Source organism: Ranitomeya imitator, chromosome 3, assembly GCF_032444005.1.
Source record: "Ranitomeya imitator isolate aRanImi1 chromosome 3, aRanImi1.pri, whole genome shotgun sequence".
NCBI classification, from domain to species: domain Eukaryota; kingdom Metazoa; phylum Chordata; class Amphibia; order Anura; family Dendrobatidae; genus Ranitomeya; species Ranitomeya imitator.
The window spans coordinates 673,125,008-673,152,763 of record NC_091284.1 but is presented as its reverse complement, the minus strand read 5'-3'; the positions used below and the strand labels follow the sequence as shown (position 1 = coordinate 673,152,763).

General features: G+C 41.7%; 1 protein-coding gene across 1 annotated transcript in view; it reads left to right on the top strand.

Moving 5' to 3' along the window:
- Nucleotides 1-23,544, top strand: part of DHH (desert hedgehog signaling molecule) — a 124,412-nt gene extending 100,868 nt beyond the window's left edge. Inside the window, exons 2-3 of the mRNA XM_069758350.1 lie at nt 1,848-2,109; nt 17,917-23,544. Of these exons, the coding sequence (XP_069614451.1) occupies nt 1,848-2,109; nt 17,917-18,545 (891 nt within the window). The 3' untranslated portion in view covers nt 18,546-23,544. The remainder of the gene's footprint in view (nt 1-1,847; nt 2,110-17,916) is intronic.
- The last annotated feature ends 4,212 nt before the right edge of the window (nt 23,545-27,756 follow it).

Here is a 27,756-nt window from a genome sequence, read left to right as displayed (position 1 = left end):
GTGCGGATTTCCCCAAATCAGTCCGGAAAAATCCGCACCACTTTCCGCAACGTGTGCACCTGGCTTTATAGCTCCACATCAGGCAAACTCTAGCCAATCTTCAACAGTTTTGATAGCCTCAGGTCTTTCGCTCATTTTTAGCTTGTGAATTTCATTTGGCTATAAGAGGTTGTGTTGACCCATGTAATTTCTTAAAGCGAAAAATAAGAATAAAACTCACAGCAATTTCATAACAAGAAAAAAAAAAATTGCCAAAGTTCATTTACAATGTAGAGTGGCATTGAAATTTAGAACTCGTGAAGAGCCCAGCTCTACAAAGCAGGCCATAATGCCAAATGCAAAAATGTCTACTATATTATCCAGGTCTAAAAGTTTAGTGCCGGCGATTGAAAGATTCTTGAATTATGCTAATACCCCTTGGTATCACAATACAGATGCCCTCTGCTAGGAAGCTAATTGGAAAACTCTGCCGTAGCTTATCATCATCTTAAACATTCGAGGTGCTTTCAGTTCATTCATGTTCTTCTCATTGCTGTTGATGGGTTGTTTCAGCTTCCTGACATCCAGTCTTGCTATTTGTAACCCTAACTAGATACAATAATGAAATACATGGAGAAAATTGTAAAGAACAAAATGTAATACACCCACCATTAGTATATTGAATACATTTCATATGTGTGCAGATCTAGTAGAGCTGACATGACAAATTTTATGTGCCAGTTATCGTCTCAAAACACAAGATTGTCCCTGGATACTGGCTGCAGAGCAAGCATACCAGAGATAACTGGCTGTGCCCGTGGGTGACTCGTGGAGGATGGGCAATTGCTTGGGCACAACATTTTGCTACAGAGTTCATAAATGAAACCATTTATTAATCTGTAGTTAAAAATGTACATATTTTTCATGGATGATAACTGGAAAATAATGAAGTAAAAAATAAAGCGAAAGCAGGATTACTAGGCAAAAAATGACTGATGAATGGATTTAGAGTTTCCTTTCAGAGGAATGAAACTGTATTAAAAAGTGCAGTTGACAAATTACTATGAGTATTTCACTGTATCCATAACTCACTATTTGTATTCTGGTTTAGTTATATGTAAAAAAAACAAATCCGACCAGCACTAGTGATGAGCGAGTATACTCGTTGCTTGGGTTTTCCCGAGCACGCTCAGGTGATCTCCGAGTATTTGTTAGTTTTCGGAGATTTAGTTTTCATCCCCTAAGCTGAATGATTTACAGCTATTAGCCAGGCTGAGTACATGTGGGAGTTGCCTGGTTGCTAGGGAATCCCCACATGTATTCAAACTGGCAAGTAGCCATAAATCATTCAGCTGAGGTGATGAAAACTAAATCTCCGAGTCATACTCGGAGACCACCTGAGCATGCTCGGGAAAACCCGAGCAGTGAGTATATTCGCTCATATCAACCAGCACCTCCTGAGAGATTAAGCAAATGTGCAGGATGCAATATACACAAACCAAAGCATACAGCACAAACCAAAGCATACAGCAATGCTCTATGTGTGCCAGAATAGATGCCAACATAGAGTATACGAGATATTACTACAATATGGACTATACTTATGAAATTGAAGTACACAAATTGGCCTATTAATATGTGCCAACCAACTACAAGGTGTATCATTTTTAGGTGAACTTGCTCTATTAGACTTGCCTCTCCAGGGTCAAGCCCTACAGGCAGGTAGATTCCAGCTCTAATTAAAAACAACCTTACACTATATTTCATATGGATGACATATGATATGTTTAAACTAAAAATTAGAAAATGTAAGTTGCATAAAGAATTAATAAGCATTTGTTGACCTATTATGTTTGTTTTACTTTCAGCGCTGCAAGGACAGAGTGAATGCATTGGCTATCTCTGTGATGAATATGTGGCCAGGCGTGAGGTTGCGGGTTACCGAAGGATGGGATGAGGATGGCCACCATTCCCACGATTCTCTTCACTACGAAGGACGTGCACTTGACATTACAACCTCAGACCGAGATAAAAGCAAATACGGCATGTTGGCCCGCCTTGCAGTTGAAGCTGGCTTTGACTGGGTGTACTACGAGTCAAAAGCACACATTCATGTCTCTGTGAAAGCAGGTATCCTTTCATGAAATATAAAACCTGGAAACTATGAATTCTGTGTATCTAAAATTATATTTTTGAAAGTTCATTGTAAAATGTAATATATATATAAGTATTTGAGGACCCAGGAGTTAGACCCCTATGATCAAACCAAGTTATAGTACTGGAAACTCCTTTAAAGGGAACATGTCAGATTTGGATTCCCTATGTAAGTAAAAGCAGAAGAAGAAAATGTCCAGCTTCACCGAATCCATGAAAAAAGGTTTCTTTATTCACAAACTTGTAACAGAGAGGATACAAACTTCAGCACAAACCATATGGGTGTGAATCTCAACACGTTTCTGGAGAATAAGCTCTCTTAATCATGACATGATTTCAGGATGCACAAAACCCAGCATCCTGAATTAACTATTTCTGACACCTGGCCTGGTGAGTATAGATACAGTATGCCTTGTATTACCTCCATCGACTCTTCATTCTGCGTCCAATAGATACTGCAGACTTAAGAGACGCTGGATCAAATCGAAAGTTGCCTATCATAGCACTGACATCATAAGTGGATTTGAGTTGAGACAGAGGGCACTCGGTGCAGGATTCAAAACAGGTTTTTTTGTTACACAAAACATTACCAGAAAATTTTAACATTACAGGTACATACACAAACACAACAGAACATTTTATTAAAACCATTCCATCTTGCCATGCCACACGTCTGATATCAGAAACCAAGTAGTCAGAAAATTGGTCCCTCATTTGGGCAACTTCTACTTTTGACCACAGAGGGTGATGCTGTTAATCTGGCAAGGGGTTTGAAACTGGTTCATCAAGTTCAATGTTGGGTCGCTCTTTAGCCATTATGTAGTTATGCAGAACCACACAGGCTTTGAGAGTTGTCCGCAACTATTCCAGACAAGGTGGAAATTCCTAGCCGGTACTGAAAATGGAGCGATGATAAGCTCTCTCCAGTAGCCAGGAATCTGCCAACAAAAGAAATAAAAAAATTATAAACAATAATATTTATGATGGGGTTTTGCAACACACATAAAGGAAGAAGCAAATAATACATGGCAGAACAATAATAATTATGACAGGCGTTTGTTTAGAAATATTACGTACCTTAATGTGACCAGGAGACGTTCCTCAGCAGGAATCGCTCTACGGAGCTGAGTGTCCGGTCTCCTGATGGCTCCTCGGACACGACCAAACAAATCCCGGAAGGTCTCTTGAGACATCATTGTATATTCCTCAAATTTCTCCGGGTTGGCATAGAGCTCGCTGTATAGGGTGTGGTAGGCTCCATGGCTATCTCGGACTTCGATAATGGGGTGTCTCCAAAAACAAAAACACCGTGTTCTTATCCGTGTTTCTCTGTTTCTTTGTTGCTCACAAGCAAACGCAAAGGCAAGAAACAGCTTTAGATCCAAATCCAGGTTGAAATAAAAGCTCTCCATGCGAAGATACATCGTGAAGCAGGATACAGGAGCAAAATCTGAATATTTCAGCTGTACAAAGTTTTACAAAATTGCAGCGGAGAACTAGGAGAGATGGGGAAAGCTGACCCTGCACTAAGACTAGGCTGAAACCCTACGATGGAGTGGGTGACCCATTCCTTGCGAATAGACCCACCGACGATCCTAGTCTAAACTCAGCAAAAACCTATAGATAAGGGGAAGGAGGTCTCTAAAAGATCTAAGGACTGGGTACAAAAAAACAGGTCACCTGCTAATAGGAAACACAGAGAAGGCTGCAGAAACAAGCTGAAAACAGAAACAAAAGAAAGCAGAACCAGAGATCCCAGAACTGCAAAATATCAAACACAGAAAGCTGTCTAAGCACCTAGCCAGAACTCTAGCGGATTAACACTGTTGTCCAGCAAGGAATGGGACGCAGGTGCTGGATAATAAAGGGTGATACAATCACCTGACCAAGGCAACCCAGCACCAGGGGAAAAAGACCAGCAGCCAGAAAACCACAACAAGATGGCGGATGGTCAAAACAAATCAGATTCTAACAGTACCTCCTCTTTTACGAGGATCCTCCGAAACCCTTCCAGGACACGAGATACTGCAAACTTCCTCTGTGCCACCTGGAATCTAAAATGCATGAAATCTCAAACTCGCCATCCTCATCAACTGGAGGAACTGTAGGCATAGTCTCTTTATCTGGTGTGTCAACTTTCTTCAGTAAAGATACATGAAAAACTGAATTAATTCTCCAGGAAGAGGGGATGTCTGATCTCACCTCTGCCGAGTTGACCACCTGGACCACTTTGAAGGGTCCTACAAAGTTAGGCCCCAGTTTTTTAGAAGGGATCTTCAAACGCAGATTCCTGGAGGACAACCAGACCATGTCCCCAACTGCAAACAACGCCTCCCTTCTTTTCTTGTCAAAATATTTCTTTGACCTCCTATTAGCCTCTTTCAGATTATGGCGTACATTGGTCCAAACCCTGTCCAAATTTCCAGAAAAACTTTCCTCCTCAGGCACCACTGCCCCAATCTTAGAAAATGGACCAAAAGATGGATGCCTCCCTGTACAGCAAAAAAAAAAAAGGAGAACACCCAGCCGAGGAAGACGTATGATTATTAAGAGCAAACTCAGCTAGTGGTAGATAATCCGACCACATCTCCTGATTGTTTGCTACAAAACATCTCAAAAACTGCTCGACGTCCTGGTTCTTCCATTTGGTCTGTCCATTAGATTCCAGATGATAACCTGACGAAAATCATAAATGAACCTTTAATCTGTCACAAAAAGCATGCCAAAAGCGAGCCACAAACTGTGGTCCTCTATCAGAAACAATGTCTGTGGGAACCCCATGGAACCTGACAATCTCTTTCACAAATGCCTTAGCTAGAGTCTTGGCACAGGGTAATTTATTGAGCGGGACCAGATGACACATCTTACTAAACCGGTCCACAACAACCCAGATGACAGAAAAACCCTCAGAGACCGGCAGATCGGTGATAAAATCCATAGCAAGATGTGACCATGGCGAACTAGGAACCTCCAAAGGGCACAGCAACCCTGCAGCCGGGGCATGTGAGGCCTTCGACCTAGCGTACACAGTACACTGATGCACCCACTTGATGATTTCTCTTTGCCACCCTGGCCACCAGAAACTTCGACCGATCGACTTTCTAGTTTCCGAAATCCCTGGATGACCCGCCAACCGGGACTCATGACATTCAGCAAACAAAGCTCTCTGCAAGGCTCTAGGCACAAATAATTTTCCATACGGAGTGTTAGTTGGTGCAGCATTCTGGGCCTCTAGGATGCTACTCTCCAACTCAGAACCCAATGCTGCCACCACCCCTCTCTGCAAAATACATTCCTCCTTCTCAGTATTAACTGCTGGAGAGAAACTACGAGACAAAGCATCCGCTTTAACATTCTTTGTCCCAGGGATATATGTGACGGAGAAATGAAACCAAGCAAAAAAATAGTGCCCACCTAGCTTGACCGGCATTCAAATGTTTAGCAGCATCCAGATATATCAGATTCTTATGATCAGTAAAAACCTGTATTGGATGTCTGGCCCCCTCCAAAAAATATTGCCAATGCTCAAACACGAGTTTAATAGCCAGCAACTCTCTGTTCCCAATATCATAGTTGAGCTTAGTCGCCGAAAATTTTAAAAAAAGAAAGCACAGGGATGCACCCCATCCTCTCCCTCCTGGGACAGAACTGCCCCCACCCCTACTGAAGAGGCATCAACCTCTACCAGAAATGGCTTGGTCTCATCGGTCTGGATCAAAACAGGAGCAGAGCTAAACCTCTCCTTGAAATGCTCAAAACCATTAACAGCCTCAGAGGACCATTGGACAGTATTAGAACCCTTCTTGGTGAGATCAGTTATAGGTTTAGCAATCACAGAAAAATTCTTTATGAATTTCATATAATAATTAAAAGTATTTTGCTGTGTTCCGGGACATAGTGCGCCAGCGCATGCGCACTAATGCTTTTCGTCTTTGCCCGCAGTTAGGCAAAGCATACTGCGCATGCGCAAGGCAAGATTGCCTTGTGCAGGCGTGTACTACGGAGGACAGAGTATGAACTTCATACTCCAATATTGCGGCCAGCATGCAGCCAGCGGGTAAGGAAAGGGTGAATCAAACACCTGAAAACTCTGCCCATATGACCGAAAACCGGTCCCGCCAAATTCAGGTGACAGGTTCCCTTTAAGCACATAGTTATACATCTTATTACTTCTACCCAAGTGCATGACCTTGCATTTATCTCCATTAAAGCTCATTTGCCATTTATCAGCCCAAGCTTCTAGATTACATAAATCATCCTGTAATATAAAATTGTCCTCCTCTGTATTGATTACCCTGCAGAGTTTTGTGTCATCTGCAAATATTGAAATTCTGCTCTGTATTCCCCCTACAAGGTCATTAAGAAATATGTTAAAAAGAAGAGCCCAATACTGACCCCTGTGGGTCAGTTAATTAATGAAAAAACACAGGGGCATTAGTAAGACCAAAAGGCATCACCAGACACTCAAAATGACCTTCCGGGGTATTAAAGACTGTCTTCCATTCATCGCCCTCCTTTACCCGCAGCAAATTATATGCCCCATGAAGGTCAATCTTAGAGGACCACTTCGCTCCGGTTAGTTGGTTAAACAAATCCGGAATCAGCGGCAATGGGTAAGGATTGCGCACAGTGATCTTATTAATCTCCCAAAAATCCAGACACGGCCTAAGGCCCCCATCTTCTTTTTGACAAAAAAGAATCCTACAGCCACAGGGGATTTAGAGGGTCTTATATGACCTGCAGCTAAACTAGTCTGTAGGTATTCCTTTAAGGTCTCACTCTCGGGAATCATCAGATTAAATAAACAACTCTTAGGGTACCGTCACACTATACGATTTACCTACGATCACGACCAGCGATATGACCTGGCCGTGATCGTAGGTAAATCGTAGTGTGGTCGCTGGGGAGCTGTCACACAGACAGCTCTCCAGCGACCAACGATGCCGAGGTCCCTGGGTAACCAGGGTAAACATCGGGTAACTAAGCGCAGGACCGCGCTTAGTTACCCGATGTTTACCCTGGTTACAAGCGTTAAACTAAAAAAAAACAAACAGCACATACTTACATTCTGGTGTCCGTCACGTCCCTTGCAGTCTGCTTCCCGCACTCAGTGACTGCCGGCCGTAAAGTGAAAGTGAAAGCACAGCCGCTGTGCTCTGCTTTCACTTTACGGCCGGCAGTCACAGTGCGGGAAGCAGAGACGGCAAGGGACCTGACGGACACCAGAATGTAAGTATGTGCTGTTTTTTTTTTTTAGTTTAACGCTTGTAACCAGGGTAAACATCGGGTAACTAAGCGCGGTCCTGCGCTTAGTTACCCGATGTTTACCCTGGTTACAAGCGAACGCATCGCTGGATCGCATCGCTAGATCGGTGTCACACACACCGATCTAGCGATGACAGCGGGAGATCCAGCGATGAAAGAAAGTTCCATACGATCTGCTACGACATACGATTCTCAGCAGGATCCCTGATCGCTGCTGCATGTCAGACACAGCGATATCGTAACGATATCGCTGGAACGTCACGAATCGTACCGTCGTAGCGATCGAAATGTTATAGTGTGACGGTACCCTTAGGAAGTGTGGCACCTGGATCAAACTCAATAGCGCAGTCGTAATCTCTATGGGGTGGTAGAGCTAGCGACTTGACCTCCGAAAATACCCTCCAGAAATCCTGAATGGCTTCAGGTAGCTCCTTCTTACAACAATTACCATAACACCCCTGACCCCAGGACCTTATAGTAATAGATGACAAGTCCAGCAAAGGATTGTGCATTTTTAACCAGGGTAAACCCAGGATGACTGGGCAAGGTAATTTAGCAAGAACAAACAAGTCTATACACTCCTGATTAACAATAAGTAGGAACCCGGAAACCTTTCGAGAAATACACCCATCTCCAGAGGAGTGTTATCAATAACCACAACAGGAATAGGAGATGACAATGGTTCAGAATCAAACTTATATCTGTCTAGGAATTGTTGATAAATCAAATTAAGTGTAGAACCACCATCCACCATTACCTGAAAATCAATGGAATGACCATGATAGGTGGTATTACCAGAAAAAAAAACTCCTGCTGACCGTAAAAACGCAATATGAACTGGAGTGTTACTCCTACTGACCTTTTTTTTCTTTCCTTATGCAAACCTCACATTGCTTAATAAAATGTTCAGCCTTACCACAATACAAGCATAGCCCTTTAGCGAACCTCTTCTCCCTCTCCTGAGAACGAGACATCGCCCCAAGTTGCATCGGTTCCCCGCTGTCGACGGGGCTATCCTGTGAGACTGGGTCCAGCATTATAAAAGTCTTCTCTTCACTCCACCTGTCTCATAATCTTCTATCCACACGGATAGCTAACTGCATAGCAGTTTCCAAAGTATCAGGTGGAGGATATGCAATGAGCAAATCTTTAACTCTTTCACTCAAACCTGCTAAAAACTGACTCTTGAGCACTGGGTCATTCCACCTGACCTCTGCGGACCATCATCTGAACAGGGTGCAATACCTCTCAGCATCCACAGAGCCCTGTTTAAGCCGTATGAGCTCTGCCTCGGCTGATGTGACCCGATCAGGATCATCATATAACAACCCCATTGCAGAAAAAAATGCTTCTACTGATGTCAAACAAGGATCTTCAGGATGTGACGAAAACGCCTAGATTTGGGGTTCACCTCGCAATATAGACATAATAATCCTCACACTCTGTAATTCACTCCCTGAAGATATGGGTCTAAGCCGAAAATATAGTAAACATGCATTTTTAAACGTAAAAAACTCCTGGCGTTTACCAGAAAAATACTCAGGTAATCCTACCTTAGGTTCTTCAGGGCATGCTCCAGCGCAATTACTCATGTGCTGTTGAAGGTTGGTTACTTCCAAAATTAACCCTTGCAAGCGTTGAGCAAGTTCCTGGACGCTGCACATATTGAAAGAATCTGGGAATTTTTTTTTTTATATGTGTGGCTGGACAAACTGTTACAAAACTGCAGCACAGAACTAGGAGAGATGGGGGGAAAGCTGACCCTGCACTAAGACTAGGTTGAAACCCTACGATGGAGTGGGCGACCCATTCCTTGCGAATAGACCCATCAATGATCCTAGTCTAAACTCAGTGAAGACCTACAGATAAGGAGAAGGAGGTCCCTGAAAGATCTAAGGACTGGGTACAAAAAACAGGCCACCTCCTAATAGGAACCACAGAGAAGGCTGCAGAAAGAAACTGAGAACAGAAACAAAAGAAAGCAGAACCAGAGATCCCAGAACTGCTAAATATCAAACACAGAAAGCTGTCTAAGCACCTAGCCAGAACTCTAGCGGATTAACACTGTTGTTCAGCAAGGAATGGGAGGCAGGTGCTGGGTAATAAAGGGTGATATAATCACCTGACCAAGGCAACCCAGCACCAGGGGAAAATACCAGCAGCCTGAAAACCACAACAAAATGGTGGATGGTCAAAACAAAACAGATTCTAACACAAAGTGTCTATATAAAGAAATCCCATGAGACACGCCCATTGATGTCCCATTTTTGGTGTCTGTTTATCTACATTTTTCTCCATAACACCTCATGCGCATAAAAAGCGCAAATACATGCAAAACGCATGATAATGTATGCAAAAGTTGTGTTTTTTTTACCGCATGCAGAAGCTGATGCTGATAACAAATGCTGCGCTTGCATGCATTTTGCGTGCGTTTATGTTTGTGGCCGAAACGCTGCGGACACAACCACAAATGTGAAACCAGCCTTAGTGCTCTGGGCATGACAAACCACCTTGCACCAGGCAAGGAAATCAGAGAGGCTTGGGAAGTGCTCTGTCACACCCCCAGTGCACCTAATGTCTCATTTGCATATAGATTAAAATAATGATTTATTGGGAATTCTGTAACAAATAGAAGATATAAAGATATTGTTTGATTTATCTTTCAAAGACCTTCAAGCCTACATGTGCAGTTTGGTGGGTTGATCTTTAAAAGTAATCTGTCATTTGATTTATGTTGCCTAAACCAAGGGCAGTATGAATCAGATGCTAGCTGCATTATTGTAGCCATGTATTTTTTACTCTGGAATTCTGCAACATTAAAGAAAGCATAGTTTGACAATACGGCCGAGGACTATGTGTCCTGGCTTTTCCCCATATCTTTGACTGACAGGTCCCTCCCTAAACACACACACATATTGACAGACCTGTCAGTGTAGAGGAGCATGGTGGAGAGGAGAAGTTGACAAGGACTTGTCTTAGATTAGTCATCCAAGACGTGTAGACACTGGCCCGCTTTTCAAAGTATGATTTCACTGAAACACTGCATTGTCTCAGAGATGCCTAGCTTTTCAAGCCTGAAAGTAGACTCGAGTTCAACCTACAGCCTAAACATACACAACTGCAGTATCCCAGATATCTTCTGATTCATGTTGCACATGGTTTGGATAGCATGAATATGATTTCAGGTTTTTGTTAACATGTAATTATTGTTGCAGTATTTTCTAAAGGAAATGGTCAGCTGAGGTCTTTAGAAACATGTGGAAGAACAGGGACTCGTATTGTAAAAAATAAATAAAAAAAGTACTTGCCAAGTATAACAGTAAAACACTCGAGAATTTACACTGCTGGATTCCTAGAAATAAAATGTAGCAGTAGGTGGATGTAGTTGTATTTATTACTTGTTCCAGTCCAGTGGATAATGGGAGGATTTACCTTCACGAGGTTGTATCTCTTCCTTATACAACAATGAAACCTTATTAATACTACATTGTGTGTACTGAGTGTAATGAGACTATTTTGCTTTATTCGGTGTAGACACATCTTCACACGTTACCACCATTTTGTCACCCTACTTCTTCTCTTTTCTTCTTAATTCCACATGTCACATTGTGTCTTCTTATTTCTCACAATTGTGTTCACCTAATTACCTCTCAGATTCTCTTTTTACGCTCACCTGTTGAAATTAAGACATAAAAAGTAAAGACAATGGCGAGTCATTTACTTAGAAGTTAATTTTATTGTAATGTCAGTGTTGTTAAAATTCATAGTAGCAGGCGAAGGACAGTAGATAGAATTGTAAAAAAAACCTTTGTCACTTAATTCCTGCCATACATCATTCACATAACCGCTGCCACTTATAACTGGCTTCAGTGGTGATACTGGCAAGTATGGCACCAGATCTATGAGGCCAGTGAATAACATATAGGTTAAATCCTCATGAAAATGAATGCTAACTTTGCACATCACTTTCCATTGATTTTGTGATAGAATATTGGTATACAATGCAATGACAGCACATGTAAGTACAGATAACAGGTACTGAGTAGAGATGATCAACTCTTTTGAAATTTAAATTGACCAGCTTCATATAAATTTCCAAAACAATTAAATTTCTAGCTATTTAATTGGCCACAAATCGCAAGTAATGTAAGGCCTTTAAGATGTATAAAAGTCCGAGTTCTCCTAGAACTATATTAAACCCCTTTCGAGCCCTTTAACAGACGTTGTACACTGAAGAAGCTATGGCTTTTTGACACCTGGTTGTCCAAAAATTATCCCTGTTTGGGTAGTAGCAAGAGATTTGCTGTTTGTTAAATGTAGAAGCTATAGCTTTTTTTTTTACAAGAATTCCAAAAAATATTGTTTTTGGGGGTCAACAAAGAGAAAAAGAAGCAATGCCTTCTTCATAAGCTGTGCAAAAATTATCCCTATTTTGAGATTAGAAACAGGTTTTCCTGTATGCAAAATTAACAAAACAATGTGTTTTAAATTAAGATGTGCAAAAATGATTCAGTTATTAATGGATAAAGAACAGGTTTGGTGTTTTGAAAGTAAAGAATCTATGGTTTCTCAACAAAGCTATGCATAAATTATCTCTGTAAATTATTTCTGTTTTGGGAGCGGGCACACGTTCACTGTTTGGAGAGAGAAGAAACAATGGCTTCTCAACAAAACATGCAAAAATTAACCCCTTTGTGGTAGCAGGTTCATGTTTATTTACCCTGAAGGATTCCCTGTAGCAGTAGAATATAGCTATAGAATACGATGGACAAGCAGGGGGTGTGCCTGTCAACTGTAGCAATGGATATGGCAGTGACAACAAGCATATAGTATAGAATATGAAGGGCCAGGCAAGGAGATGTCTGGCAGTGTAGGGCGAGCACTTGCAGCCCCATCACCAGATGTACAATCTAGTTATAGAACACAGTGGGCAGCCAGGAGATGTGGGGTTGTTGTGGCTGTCTAACTGCATAATAGGACAGTATAGAATAGGATGGGCCAGGCAAGGTGATGTTCGGCACTGAATGTACGGCACTGGCAACCCTAGCAGTACAGTACAGCTATAAAACACAATAGAAAGGATGTGTGGCTGTCCCTGTCGTAACTGTATAGTGGCAGTGGCAACTTCAGAAGCCTCACAGTATAGAATTGGATGAGGCAGGCAAGGAAATGTCCGGGTGTTTGGCCAACCTTGGCAGCAGCAGTACAGTATACAGTATATCAGAACAGGCAGGAGATTTCTGAATGGGCAGTGCTGCCGGGACCATCAACCTTAACACTAACAAAACAGTGTAAAAGAAAACGGACAGGCAGGTATATGCTATGGCTGATTTAATCATTATCATCTGCCGTAGTTAAAAGAAAATTGGAACTGATCCATGCTTGATTCATTTTAACAAATGTAAGGTTTTCCACGCTTCTGGAGACAATTTGGTTTGCTTGGGCTTACCTTCACACAAATGAAAATACTGAGGGCTGTGTTGGCGTCATATCTATGACCCCAACAATGAGGAAGAGTTGTAGAGGGAGATATACAATTGCCACCTGGAGGTTGGAAAAGATGGAGCGTCCAACAGTGAAGGTTTTACTATGTGTCCTGGTTGTGGTGGTGCTTTGCTGCTGCTCAAAATATTCACCCAGTGGATTGTGAAAGACATAAATTGTCTCTGTCCATAGTTGCTGCACCACGTGTTTTTGGTGCAGTGCACTTTCCAACTCAAAGATAAGTCAAGAGAGTGAACTGCCACATTATCCTGCATGTGAAAGCACAATGCATCCACCCCTTTCTACATGAAATAATGGCAAGTGAGCATCTTTCAGTGAGGCTGACAGCACACCATTATTTCTCAAAAGACAGTGGACTTCACTAAGTGGTATTTCAGTGATTGCAACAAAAGAAAGTTGAGCAGATAGGCATTGAGTTGGCACACAAATGGATGACTGGAAGTGTATGTCTGTTTCCTCGACACATAATTGGGAATAGATATCTTGCAGTGTGATAGAGACGGAGTAGTGGGAGTATGATAAGCAGTAGCTATGGCTGACGATGTTGGTGATCATGACATTGTCCAGGTACTACTTTAGCTACCAGAAAGATGAGTGTGAGTATGGGTAAAACTTGAGCCTTTGTCAGATTGCTGGACAGCTTGCTTTTCCCAAATGAACAAGTAATATCACTTCATGTCATGATGGAGACATAGCTCTTCGTCTATTTGAAACTAGACATCGACAGCTTATTTCCTCCTGCAAAGCCTGCAGACTAACAGAGATTAATCTGTCAGCAATGTGGAAAAGAATTCTCTCATGCGAGATACCTGCACGTAGCAGGTGCTTTCAGGTACTTTTGAGTCTCCTCCACAAACAGTATCATCGTCTCAAACTGATGGTGTCACTGTCAGAGGTAATATCATCCTGCTGTGACTTTGATAACTGATGGGACATATATTCTATTAAGTCTTCCACTTCCTCCCCACTAATACACTTGCCAGAAGCAAAGAAAACCAAGTGTGAGCTGCGTTTCATAGTGCACTTGCCCGTGCGACTGGTGCCACTGGTGGTGCTGCTTTTAGTGGCTTCCACATTATTCGCTGTGATATGTTTTTTTCCACACTACCCCATCCATTGCCATTTCCACTTATTTTTTTCATACGTTTTGTACATAAGTCTAAATAACATCTCCAAAATTTTTCAAACACAGTCATTCAACCCTTGACAAAAATGACTGTATAAATAATGCTAGGTAGGTACATGTGATGGTCCAAAAGCCTAATGGAACAACAGCCCTGTGTTGTGTGGTATGTATAGGTCACAAAATTTGAACAGGTAAAAAGGTGTTCAAAAATAGACCTCCACATTTAAATATGTAGATTTTTATTTTAATACATTTTTTGTCAAAATATATCCCCATTCCAAAAAAAGAATTTAATAAAAAATGTGTAATAGATACACAGCCCATGTCCAGAAAGCAAAATGCAGCAAAAAGTCACAGCATTGTTGTGATGTGTACAATTCTCAAGCGGGACTGTCCAAACAGGTATGCAAAAAGTGTACAGATTTTTTAAAAATATTTCTATTTTTTAAATACTACACCCCTCCTCGACAATAAGGATATAATAAAAAATGCTACCTTCATCAGTACATGCCCAGAAAACAAAATGCGCCAACAATCCGTGCTATTGTTGTGGGGTGTACAGTTGGCTTATTGGACTGATGAAAGAAGTATGCAAAAAGTTACCGTAAATGTATTGATTTTTAAATTTTTCTTTCCTACTTTTTTAACATTTCAATTCCTTTTCTCAAAAAGGAACGCAACAACATCCCAAAAGCCAGCACCTGCAACTGGTCACTGTATTGGTGTAGAGTGTACTGATGTACACTTTGACCAGTAAAACAAGTGTGCAAAAATAAGAACATTAAAATTTGTAATACGCACTTGAAGAAAAAATATGTAAATCACAGGCAGCAGGAAAATGTGCCAGTCCTCCTTTAGTATATCACTAATAAATCACTCTATGTTTTCTGCTGTTGGCTTTTCTCTTAACTCTCTTTCCTCATATCAATTAAATCTATATATTATTCACAGACTACACTCTGGAGGAGTTGTCCAATGTTTAAACAAATTTGTATCCCTATTTCTAATGCACTGTAAGGTCCACTCTATAGCCTTTAACTGTCTAAAATAGTTGTTGCATACTCCGCTTCAGCTTTTATAGTGGCTCTGATAGTCCCTCCTTATTGACTGCGCTATGTGATGTGATTGTTGTAAAGAATCCCATGCTGCTGTACCTAAGATCATGTGAGCTCTCTCTGGCTGATGCACTCTTTGGAATTGTGTAAAAAGGTGCTGAGCATTTTTTGGGCCGATTCTTGTAAATCGATTTGCAAATTATTCAAGTTCAACAGTAACTGCGAAATTATTATTATTTATTTATATAGCACCATCGATTCCATGGTGCTGTACATGAGAAGGGGTTACATACAAATTACAGATATCACTTACAGTAAGCAAACTAACAATTACAGACTGATAAAGATGGGCGAGGACCCTGCCCTTGTGGGCTTATGACGCGCCCACAGGGCAGTGGGATACTCTGTACCAGGTCCGGTCGCAAAGATGGATGTCATGGTGGCTGTGACCCGGTCCGTGGCCCTGGGCATCAACATTAAATGTTCAAAGTTTGTTGTGACGCCATCTGTGAAGTTCGGTCAATAGGGGGACAGACGCTGCATTAGAGGGGTCCCCTGGGGGATTTTGCGGCAGCCCAGATGTTACACTTCCCACAAGTGAAGCGGGGTCCCCAGGGGTCCTATGGTGTGTGGCATAGATGGTAAGGCCGGTGAATAAATGGAGGAGACAGGTTGTAAGTCTTTACCTGGTTTACTTGTGGGTGACAGGCCACAGTCCAGGGCACCAGCAACAGGTGAATTAGAAGTCCGGGTAGTCCAGAGACAAGTGGAATCCCCTTGGCAGGTCAGGTAGGAGCCTTCCACTATGCGCTTACTGTCTCTGAGGTCCCTGCTGCCACTAAGTATCCTAAGCAAAGTTGTTATTCGTTCTCCTGTCCAGGAACAGGTACCTGTGTGGCAGGCAGCTTGAGCCGTGCCTACTGGGGTCCTTTCACCGTGACTCTAGGCTCCGAGGTGCTGCCCTGCCACAGGTAGATATGGGCAAAGTCCATGTAATTCAATGCCCTCCGGTTCTGCTCTGTGTTTTATAGTCCACAAAAGCCTCGGGTTCCCTGTACCCGGCTACTGCGCACTGACTCCGTGGAGGCCTTCTCATAGCCTCCTGGAGTCCTGTATCTCCTCTCTGCTCCCTTCCTGTCTGTCCTCTCTCACAAACTCTCTGTACAGACTCACCTGACTCCGCTTCCAAACCAGGATCTTTATCCAGGGAAGCTGCCCTAAAACAGGGTTTTGAGCTCCCCCTCCTGGCCTGGATTTGGAAGGTGTTGTGTGTGTGATAACCTGCCAAAGGGAATCTCACTTGTCTCCTGGCATAGCACTACCCTCCCCAAGAGGAAGGCAGCACAGCTGTGGTACCCAAACTCCTGGGGTGCCACACATACATTCTACAGGATGGTGGGGAAGTAGATAATAGGTTGGGGGGTTGCAGGAGCTCTGGTGTTGGTGAGGCGGTAGCTCCGGTAGTGGTGGTGAGGAGGCAGCGGGGTCAGTGCAGGCTTTAGGCTTTCCTGAAGAGGTGGGTTTTCAGGTTCCGTCTGAAGGATCCAAATGTGGTTGATAGTCAAATGTGTTGGGGCAAAGAATTCCAGAGAATGGGGAATATTTGGGAGAAATCTTAGAGGCGGTTGAGTGAGGAGCGAATAAGTGTGGAGGAGAGAGGGAGGTCTTGGGAGGACCGGAGATTGCGTGAGGGAAGATATCGGGAGATTAGTTCAGAGATATATGAAGGAGACAGGTTATAGATGGCTTTGTAGGTCAGTGTTAGTAGTTTAAACTGGATACGCTGGGAAATTGGGAGCCAGTGAAGGGATTTGCAAAGAGGTGAAGCAGGAGTGTAGCGAGGAGAGGGATTAATTAGTCGGGAGGGGTGCGATAGTGTTAGAAGGTAGGCCACAGAGGAGTATGTTGCAGTAGTCGAGGCGGGAGATGATTAGGGCATGCATGAGCATTTTGATAGAGTGTGGGTTGAGGAAAGGACGGATTCTGGAAATATTTTTGAGTCGGAGGCGACAGGAGGTGGCGAGAGCTTGGATGTGTGTTTTGAAGGACAGGGCAGAGTCAAGGGTTACTCCGAGGCAGCGGATTTTGGGGACAGGGGAAAGTGTGATTTCATTTATTTTGATAGATAGATCAGATAGGGAAGATATGCATGATGGAGGAAAGATAATGAGTTCAGATTTGTCCACATTGAGCTTGAGGAAGCGAGAGAAGAAGGAGGATATGGCCGATAGACACTCTGGGATTCTGGAGAGCAGAGAGGTGACATCTGGGCCAGAGAGGTAGATCTGAGTGTCATCAGCATATAGATGGTACTGGAAGCCATTAATCAGTATTAGTAATATGAACTGGATACCCTGAGGGAATGGGAGCCAGTGAAGAGATTTGCAGAGGGGGGAAGCGAAGGAGTAGCGAGGAGAGAGATGAATTAGTCAGGCAGCAGAGTTAAGGATAGACTGGAGAGGCGCAAGGGTGTTAGCAGGGAGGCCACAGAAAAGGATGTTGCAGTAGTCAATTTAATGAAATTCAACACAAAGTCAATTCACATCGAATCGATTTGCTCATCTCTAGTACTGACACATTCTTACATAAATAATACTTTATGTTTCAAACAGTAACATAAATGAGAATACAAATGTGCTGAGAGGACATCTGGGGCGTAACTACACAGGATGTAAAGAGGAGTCTCCATACTGTAATAGATGACATGACTGTTCTGTTTTAGCAATATTTGTTTGTGTCAGGTTTCTGCTTTTCTCATCATTTTTATATTTTTTTTCTTATAAGTTGTACCTTCCAAATATGTTCTGATATCTACTCTATGTTCTTTTACAGACAATTCCTTAGCAGTCCGTTCTGGTGGCTGTTTTCCTGGCACTGCCATGGTTACCCTAGCTGGCGGTCAAAGAAAATCTCTTTCGGAAATTCAGCTTGGTGATAAAATCCTTACTACAGATGAGACAGGACAAGTGACAACAACAGAAGTCTTGTTATATTTGCACAAAGACCAGGAAAAACTGGCTACCTTTGTTGTTATAGAAGCTGAAGGACATCCCTATAGGCTACGGTTAACACCACACCATCTACTTTTTGTGAGCAAAAACCCACCTGCGGATTTTATGCCTATTTATGCCCATCGTGTTCAGGTGGGAGAATATGTTCAAATTTATGTCAATGGCACTCAGCTTGTACCATCTAAAGTGATGAATGTGTCTGTACAAGAAGAAATTGGAGTTTTTGCTCCACTGACTACCCATGGTACATTACTGGTAGATGGCATTCTAACATCCTGCTATGCAATTATTGAGTGGCATGAATTAGCACATAGCTCATTTGCTCCTTTGAGATTCCTATACAACATGTTCTCAATATTTCCCGAATTTGTAGACAGTGATGGAATTCATTGGTACTGTTACTTTCTCTATGTGCTGGCCAAGAAAATTCTTTGGTGGGAGATGCCATGAAGTGGCATATATTAGGTTGGTTATTTTAAAAATGCTGCTTCAGAGGGGTCTCATAGACCTACAGGGACTCTTTTTCCCATGCTTCCTGTATGCTGCCAAAGCATAAAATTCAATACATGCTCCATGGCTTGAAGGACTTCAGTTTCAGAAGTTTCTATGTCATAAAACTGCTAAATAATGACCATCTTGTTCAGACAGACAAGCAGCATCTCAAAGACTTTATGAAAATTGCTTATCAAGCCTGCCAAATTACCTTTATGGATAACATATAATGGTCGTGCAAAAAAGGAGCTCTTTGAGGATGTCAAAAAGTCAAAGTTTGATCAGTAATAGAGGAGAATGTGTCTTATTTTGCTATTACAGTCAAAGGTATTGCTATACAATTTGCTGCAGATCACATTCATATTTCAAAGTATGGAATATGCAACTAGCACTGATTTGAAATTAGGTCTAAAAACTTGACTTTATATAATTTCACTGGCTGTAGACTGCACTACTAAGGAGATGATCGTCTACTTATATGTATGTCTTCCCTCTTTGACTGGCTTGGCATAACTTCATGTATTTAGCTTTTTATTTCACCAGAGAGGCAAAATGTGTTCAACCACAAGCCTAAATCTACTAAGCTAGAAGCATAAAAGTCCCCCATACACATTAGACAAGTCAGTCGAATCTGCCATCTAATGTGAATGGAAGCCTTTGAGTTTGAAGGATTGGGTGCTTTTGAATTTATTCACCTTATCCTTTTGCTTTGCACGCAGATAAGCTACTGCCATGTGAGTCTGGCAGTGACTTACTTCGCTCTCCTCATAGAGAACACATGAATGTTCAACCGAGCTGAGCATTCATATAGTTGGAGATGTCAGGATACATACCTGTTGGCCAGACAAGGTGAATGAACACCTTTGCAAAGGTCATTGTGCACTGATTATTTATTAATTTGATTTCAGTAACTGCTATGATCTTCTTGTACATTTACTAATCAATTGAAGATTTTCATAGAACTTGTGTAATGCAGTATTCCTAGGGGTGCTACAGGGCAATAAAACTCAATGCCTTTACTTAAACGCTGTCTACAGACCGGTTGTATATATAGTTATTGTGATTCAATCAAAATTGTTATAAGGGAACAACACCCATAAATTTTCATGGTTTCTAGTGATGAGCAAATATACTCTGTACTCGAGATTTCCCGAGCACTCTCGGGTGTCCTCCGAGTATTTGTAAGTACTCGGAGATTTAGTTTTCATCACCTCAGCTGAATGATTTACATCTGTTAGCCAGCTTGATTACATGTGGGGATTTCCTAGCAACCAGGCAACCCCCACATGTACTTATGCTGGCTATCAGATGTAAATGGGCGGCATGGTGGCTCAGTGGTTAGCACTGCAGCCTTGCAGCGCTGGAGTCCTGGGTTCAACCCCACCAAGGACAACATCTGCAAAGAGTTTGTATGTTCTCTCCATGTTTGCGTGGGTTTCCTCCGGGCACTCCGGTTTCCTCCCACATTCCAAAGACATACTGATAGGGAATTTAGATTGTGAGCCCCATCGGGGACAGTGATGATAATGTGTGCAAAATGTAAAGCGCTGCGGAATATGTTAGCGCTATATAAAAATAAAGATTATTAATATTATTATTAAATCATTCAGCTGGGGCGCTGAAAACTAAATCTCAGAGTACTTACAAATACTTGGAGGACACCCGAGCGTGCTCGGATAATCTTGAGTACCAAGTATATTCGCTCATCACTAATGGTTTCAATTATATTCCTAACCTAAAGGGGTTGCATCAATTTGAAGGTTGGGTTCAGCTGTCTTTGGCAATCCCATAAATAATGAATGGAGTGGTGGTGTGCATCAATGCCCCATTTTTGGGAGCAGTAGCAGTCCCAGTAATCAGATCAGCAGTGATAGCAAGTAGTGTCTTATTCTGTGGATAGATGATAACTTGTCATATTGGGACAACCCATTTAAAGAAGATCACTCAAAAAAAATTTCACGTTGAACTGGACACAATGTAATAGTGACTGTAGAGGGGAAAAAAACTTTTTTGTTTTGTTTTTAACGTCGCCTCTCTATTGCACATATATTAGAATTAAATCAAAATATTTGGCACCTAATAATTTAACATTTGTTAAGTCCAAGTGGGTGTTATGAGATAGCAACTCATACCAGCTGAAGTAAAGAAATACACACCCGTAGTGAAAAGGGTCCAATAACACCTAGTTGACTTAAAAGGAACCTGTCACCAGGTTTGGACAATATAATATAAGACCACCAACTTTCATCCCTGATATACAGCATTATAATATGCTACATATAAGCCTCCAACCAGACCTGTAAGACATGAAAAAGACCTTTTATTATGCTTCCCTGCGGAGCGGTTACCATGGTGTGTCGCAGGTCTTGGTTTAGCACCTCCCTTCTTCTTGCAATGCCATCCTTCTTCTTGCTTTGTTTGAATGACGTGTACCTATGTCATTCACAGTTTCCCTGGTATCACGCTCCTGTGCAGGTGTAAAGTACTGTAGTGAGCATGCGCCGGGGCTCTTTGACGTTTTCTGGCGCCTGCGCACTGCAGAGAAGTACGCATGCGCAGAAATGTGATGCAGGGATACTGTGGATGATGTAGGGACGCATCATACATGTGAAGCAACAAGGCGGACAGAATCACAAGAAGAAGGCAGGTGTCGGACCAAGACCAGCGACAACCCTCAGACCGGACCGCCCCGCAGGTGACTATATTCAAAGGTCTTTTTCTTGTCTTGCAGGTCAGGTTGGCGGCTTAATTACAGCATTTTAGAATGCTGTGTATCAGGCCTGAAAGGTGGTGGTCTTATCTCAAATCAGTCAAACCTGGTGACAGGTTCCCTTTAACTAAAGTTAACTCATCAGGTGCCAAATATTTTGATTGCTCATATCTCCATATAGTAGAGGCGAAATGAAAAAATAAAAATAAAACAGAAACATTTTATTTAATTTCCCAGCTACTATTATATTGTATGTCCAGTTCATCTTGAAAAATTTGGTGAAAGAAAAAAATAGATTTTTGCTTCAATCATACCACGATAAAGAGCAGATTTAAAAATCCTTCTACCCCAAGTGGCTAATTCTGGTGGGCTTTCTCTGTATATTGCCAATAGGAGTGACATAAGGGAGATCACAACTGAGTTGAGCACATTTCTTACTCATTAAAGTGATTGACTGATGAAATAGACAGTGCCCACGTTTGGGCACTACTTTTGGCATATATGTTGAGTAACACCACCCTACATATCCAGGATCTTGCTTTTTGCAGAATCTCGTTGTATTGAAAAGGGTAGTTGAAATTAAAAAAAGAAAGGTAGCTGACTTATCATATATGTTTGACACGATAGTCTATGCCAATACAAATAGACATCCTAAGTTGGATATGAACATTTTCTGTCCAGCTGGCAATGTCTTACAGTGGCTTAGGGGTGCTGACAATCACACATTGAATTTAAAAGTGTATTAGGCTAGGTTCAGATTGCGTTAGGGCAATCCGTTTTTTGCGCTAACGCAATGTCTTTTTCTGCAAGAGCGGGGAACGGACCTCGGGCGCGCCTCGGGCGCGCCGCGGACGCTGCAAGCAGCGTCCGAGGCGGGTTACAAAACACCGGCACATTGCTAGCGTGTGCCGAAAATGGCACGCGCTAGCAATGCGCGTTCCCATTGCTGCTAATGGGCGCGCTAACGGACGTGTTGCACGGCGTTAATTTCGCCGTGCAACGCTGTTCGTTAGCGCGGTCCCATTAACGCAATCTGAACCTAGCCTTACAGTTTCAGCAAATGGAGCTTATTCTGTGTTTAATAAAAAGTTGTACAATTTTCCAAAATACATTCTGATTAAAGGGCTTTTAGAATATCTGAATGGGCACAAGGTGGGGTAGTAAGAAAATGCTATATTTACTTCTCAGACCAGAGCCACTGCTCCACGCTTACTGGTTGTTGACGCTAGCCGAACAAAATTAGTGTAAAGTTGATCAAAATTTTAATCAGGTAAAAGTTACAAGTGAAAGTATCAACCAATGTCAGACTGTCATCATCTGGAAATAAAGTAGTCTGTTTTAACAATTTTTCATTCGGTTGTAGCTAATCAATGAAAGATAAAAAAAAATGTTCTCAAAATTCCTTCTAAATGTTTCAAGAATGAACCATCATCCTTTGCCCAGTGTCATTGAATCTGAATGGCCAGTCTGAACGACAGTAAAAGCCAATATAGACTAAAATGTGTATGGCTGGGTCTGTGTAATGATAATGTACCAGATGATTGTTTGTTCAACATTTAGTCATCTATCAACCTGATTCTGTCAAATGTGTATGGCTACCTTATGGCCTTAAATAGTTAGATAATCATGACCACTTACTCTTTTTATGCCATTCAGGCATCAGCAGTCTGGTCCCTGACTCTGCACTATGCTCGGTGTCATCCATGCCATCATATTGGCATGCACACATACAGTGACATGGATAGAGACAGATTACTAGTGCTAAAACAGTAAAGAAAAATATATTGGAAAAACTATTGTTTTACTATTTTAGGATTAAAAAAACCTTTGCCCAGAATTGGAATTGTGCATTATGATGAGCTATGGGACTGCCAAATGTCCATATGTTGTTCTTGCACATGGGCCTCTTCTGTTGGTGTCCGCTCCTTCTCTGACTTTTTTTTTCCTGCTGACAATATACACAATCTGTTTTTACATATATGGGTGGAGTTCCCTTATAACATATTTTTAGTTAATATTCTCCTTGGTTGAGAGTTGAATTTAGAAAATACCGCAGATCTCACTCAAGCAACACGCTATTACTAAAAATACATAAGGTGGGAAGTGTAGTCTTCCAGGGAGTTGTCGATTCCTTGAATAAAAGTATATTTTTTTAGATCATGTCTTATTGTAACATTCCAAAGGAAATCTGCTTTAACAAGGCTGCTGCACAATCATTCTTAGAGTATATTTTTCTACTTATAAATTGTAATTTAATTTGGTCATTGTAAAGCTCCAGCTTCCTGTAGATGTGAGACGTTGAATGTTCAAACAGGATGTAATATCTTTTTAACAATCTTATTTAATGTGTTTACTACTGTTAATAAACCAACTTATAATTTATCAGTACTGGTCATTTTCACTCAGTAAATGTATAGATTCTGTATAAATGTCTACATTAAAAATATCCATCGGAAGCATGAAATATAAAATTGGCAGCCCAAAAAGTATGGTTCATTGTCTTGGGGGGTCCATGTTCTATTCATTGTGCACTTGTAAGATAAGAAAATGTCGTTAAGTCTTATTTGTCACAGACCTTGCTGCTTCCCTGCTTTTTAGTTGAGCTCCATTGGTGGATATCTGTGACTACAGTTTAGCTACATTGCCTACAGGGACTCTGTGGTTGTCTGAGACACACCTCCTGTCTCATCATTGGTTCAGACGGCTCCTCTCTTCTCCCCACAGCAGTCCTTCCTCCGCAGATTAGCATAAGTCAGGTCATGGAGAGCTGATTTTAGAGAATAACTGTCACTTAAAAAAAACTTTTAATATGTCAAAAGTATTTATCAGCAGGGTTCTAGGTGGTAAGACCCCAATTGATTACTGAAATGAAGGGCCCAAAGTGCTCAGTATCAACGGAGAGCAGTGCTTGGCTGACAAAAATAACTGAACCTGTCCTCAGCTAACTCGACTTAGAGCTTCTGACCCTTCATTCCAGCAATCAGTGAGAGATTCTACTCCCTGGGCCCCACTGATAGAAACTTTGATATGTAACTAAGTCAAATATACCTTATTTTCTGGCGTATAAGACGACTGGGCGTATAAGACGACCCCCAACTTTTCCAGTTAAAATATAAAATCTTCTCAAAAGTTGGAGGTTGTCTTATATGCCGGGTGTAGTCTTATAGGGTGGGTGCGGAGCAATCTGCAGTCGAAGTATATAGTGGGGGGGGAGTGGTCCCGATGACGAGGTGAGGGAGCGCCTCACCAGGAAGGTGTAAGTGAAGCAAACTGTCAGCGTCTGGGATGCCAGGGGTATGCAAAAAAGAGAGAGCGCGATGCTGTGCCTAGAAAAACACTCCTCTTTCACTCATCTGGCTCGCCCTTGTATGCTATTATCTCCTTGTCTGCCTCTGCTTCACTTACACCTTCCCGGTGAGGCGCCCCCTCACCTCGTCATTGGGACCGCTCCCCCCACAATATGCGGTGACCGCAGATTACTCCGCATCTGCCCTAGAAGACGACACCTGGCGTATAAGACGATACCCGACTTTTGAGATTTTCAGGGGTTAAAAAGTAGTCTTATATGCCAGAAAATACGTTTTTTTTTTTTTAAATGTACAACAAGGATTTATTATCAGAAAGTACAGACTGCTAAGCCACCAACAAAAAGGAAAGAAGATTATCTGGCAAGTGCTATGGTGGAACTGTAGTAATCTTTAGGCCGGGGTCACACTATCAGTATTTGGTCAGTATTTGGTCAGTATTTGTAGCCAAAACGAGGAGTGGAACAATCAGAGGAAAAGTATAATAGAAACACATCACCACTTCTGGATTTACCACCCACTCCTAATTTGGGCTACAAATACTGATGTAAAATACTGACCAAATACTGATAGTGTGACCCCAGCCTTATAGTGTTAGATCATGAACTTCTTCTGCTTCCATACATTTTTGTGTCTGTTCAATCCATTCTCAGTGCAACAAAACTCACAATAAAATATTGAATGTAGATGATTAAAAAATGCTAAAAGATTTATGAAAATGGTTCATCAAATGTGTGCAATTTATTCATATAGATGAATCCTGTATAATGGGCATGTCATATCAGAGAGAAATACATAAAAGTCTTTTTAAACATGGCTGGATACCATGCATAATACACATTCTTAGACTTTCTCACAAATGTTTGTGAAGAGCTTTTACAAATAGGTGTATTGTACCAGTATAAACAAGATCTATTGGGCCCGAGGAGGCTGGGGTATTTACTTTGAAAATCGATGTTAGAATAACTGTATTTGTCCTTAAACTAAAATTTTAATGTAATTATATATTTTAATACAATTTTAAAATAGTTACACTCATAAAATGCTCAGTGCAATATTAGATGAGGAAAACTTTCCCATTGGATTATATAGTCATTCTGGAAAAGATTTTAAAATGAAGCACACAAGACTCATCAGATCTAAGATATGTTACATTTTAAGAGGTTCTCTGGCTTTGGGGTACAAGTTTGCAGTCACTCTATGTGCAGGATAGAAGATTCTCTGATGCTGGTGCCACTAGTGGAGGGCATGTGACCACAAGTATGCAATTTGCATACATGCGGTCACGTGATAACTAGACATGCGCGGCCTCACTCAGTGCAAGTGTATTGAACGACGCTGAACACGTCTAGTCTGCATGTGACTGGAAGTATGCAAGTCGACCAGCCCTGGCACCGGAGAATCCTCACAGCACACAGTGAGGATTCACAAGACTGCAGTCTCATGGAGTGACTCCAGATTTGTACTCCCAAGGCCTGACAACCCCTTTAAGTAAATCATTTAATATATAGAGTTTGTATCATTAAATTTGATGAAAGTTCTGCTTTAGTGTTCATATTACAAGCTAATCATTCTGTCCCTAATGTGGACTCAACGTTCATCACCAATAAGTTCAATATTGATGAAAGATGGCTCACTATATCCTTGGAGATCTGGGCAATATGTGGCATAAGTAAACTTCCTGAAAGATTTCTTATTAAAAAGCGAAGACCAGAATAACTTTAGTTATAGTTACCAAAGACTTGTAGACAAATCAAGTAATAAACTGAGCTGTTACACACCCTCCCCCGGTCCAATGTTGTCTCTCAGCCATTGCTCCTGTCATTGTTGATAAGCTGCAGTGGTGACGTCATGTCATCTGTGCTCAGCAGTTCATACCATCTACATGGGCAGAGCTGTTGAGCCCAGGGCTTGGCTGCAGCGGTCACATGCGGTGTTGATGTGATGTTACCGCTGCAGACTGTCAACAATCACCTGAAGACCATCAGAGAGGCAACGCTAGTGAGAATAAGATACCGTTCTGTCTATTATTTTATACATCTACAAGCCTTTGGTTAACTAAAAGTTTATCCCGGACAACCCTTTTAAGCTCTTTATTTGCCCTTATGTTGATACTTTTTATAAATGGTAAAATATGGACGCATGGGAATAATGAGAGTTTTATGGGCCTTTTAGCAAATTTTGGAGTCATCACATCTTGCTGTCTACTTTAAGGCTTCAAGGCCATAGACACTTTACATAAAGACTAGGTAGTCATAAATCAGATATAGTGGTGCGGCTGATTTACACAGTACAGGAACCTACACCAGAAGAGTACATGGATTGGATTTTGGGCGTTTGTTCTGTCTGTAGATAAGTGATGGAAATAGCAATACTTATAGTTACATTTCAAATAATGACAATATGTTACAATTCTTGTATAGAAGACATTAAGATACCATGTGAAATTGGTACCATGGATAGGAAATGAAGCAGGCAGAAAAGTAACAATGAAACTGATAAATCAACAATCATTGAGACCCAGAACAAGATCATGATACATTATTTATACCTTGTGACAAAGTTAAACCAACATTACGTGAGCTGACTCCGCATCTCCCAATGAATTTCCTACCTCCTCACTGAGCACTCAGATGCAAATGGAAAAGAACATGTAAAACAAGACTCGCATTGAGGACTCTGCGGTCACCCCCAGTAAATATTGTGTAAGCCCTGAAAGAATGTGTTTATCTGGGGGAGCGGAGGGGATTACCATGCTAAGCGGGGAAGCTGACGGTGGGTCTAATGAGTCTAATCTCAGCGTGATTAGCAGGCTCAATTCAAGGGCAGCAGCACTGGGTGCCGGGAGGGGCTTTCCTCTGCGGAACCCCTGCAGCCGCACCCCCCATTTATAATTTCAAGCTACCCAAATTCTGTACAAATATTAGAAAAGCTGGATTTGCAGCTAGTATGGCGTGATTAGAGGAGGCAATCCATACACGGGCAGTAAGACGAGGTCTAGTAAGTCCATGAAGCCACCTATAAACACACAAAAACGGCATTAATTACTGGATGAATATTTCAGTGAATTAATTTGGCTTTATTTAGATGGCAATGCTTATTTTGCAAATTATACTATAAATTAATGAAGTTTAGTGAGGAGGAATATGCACAT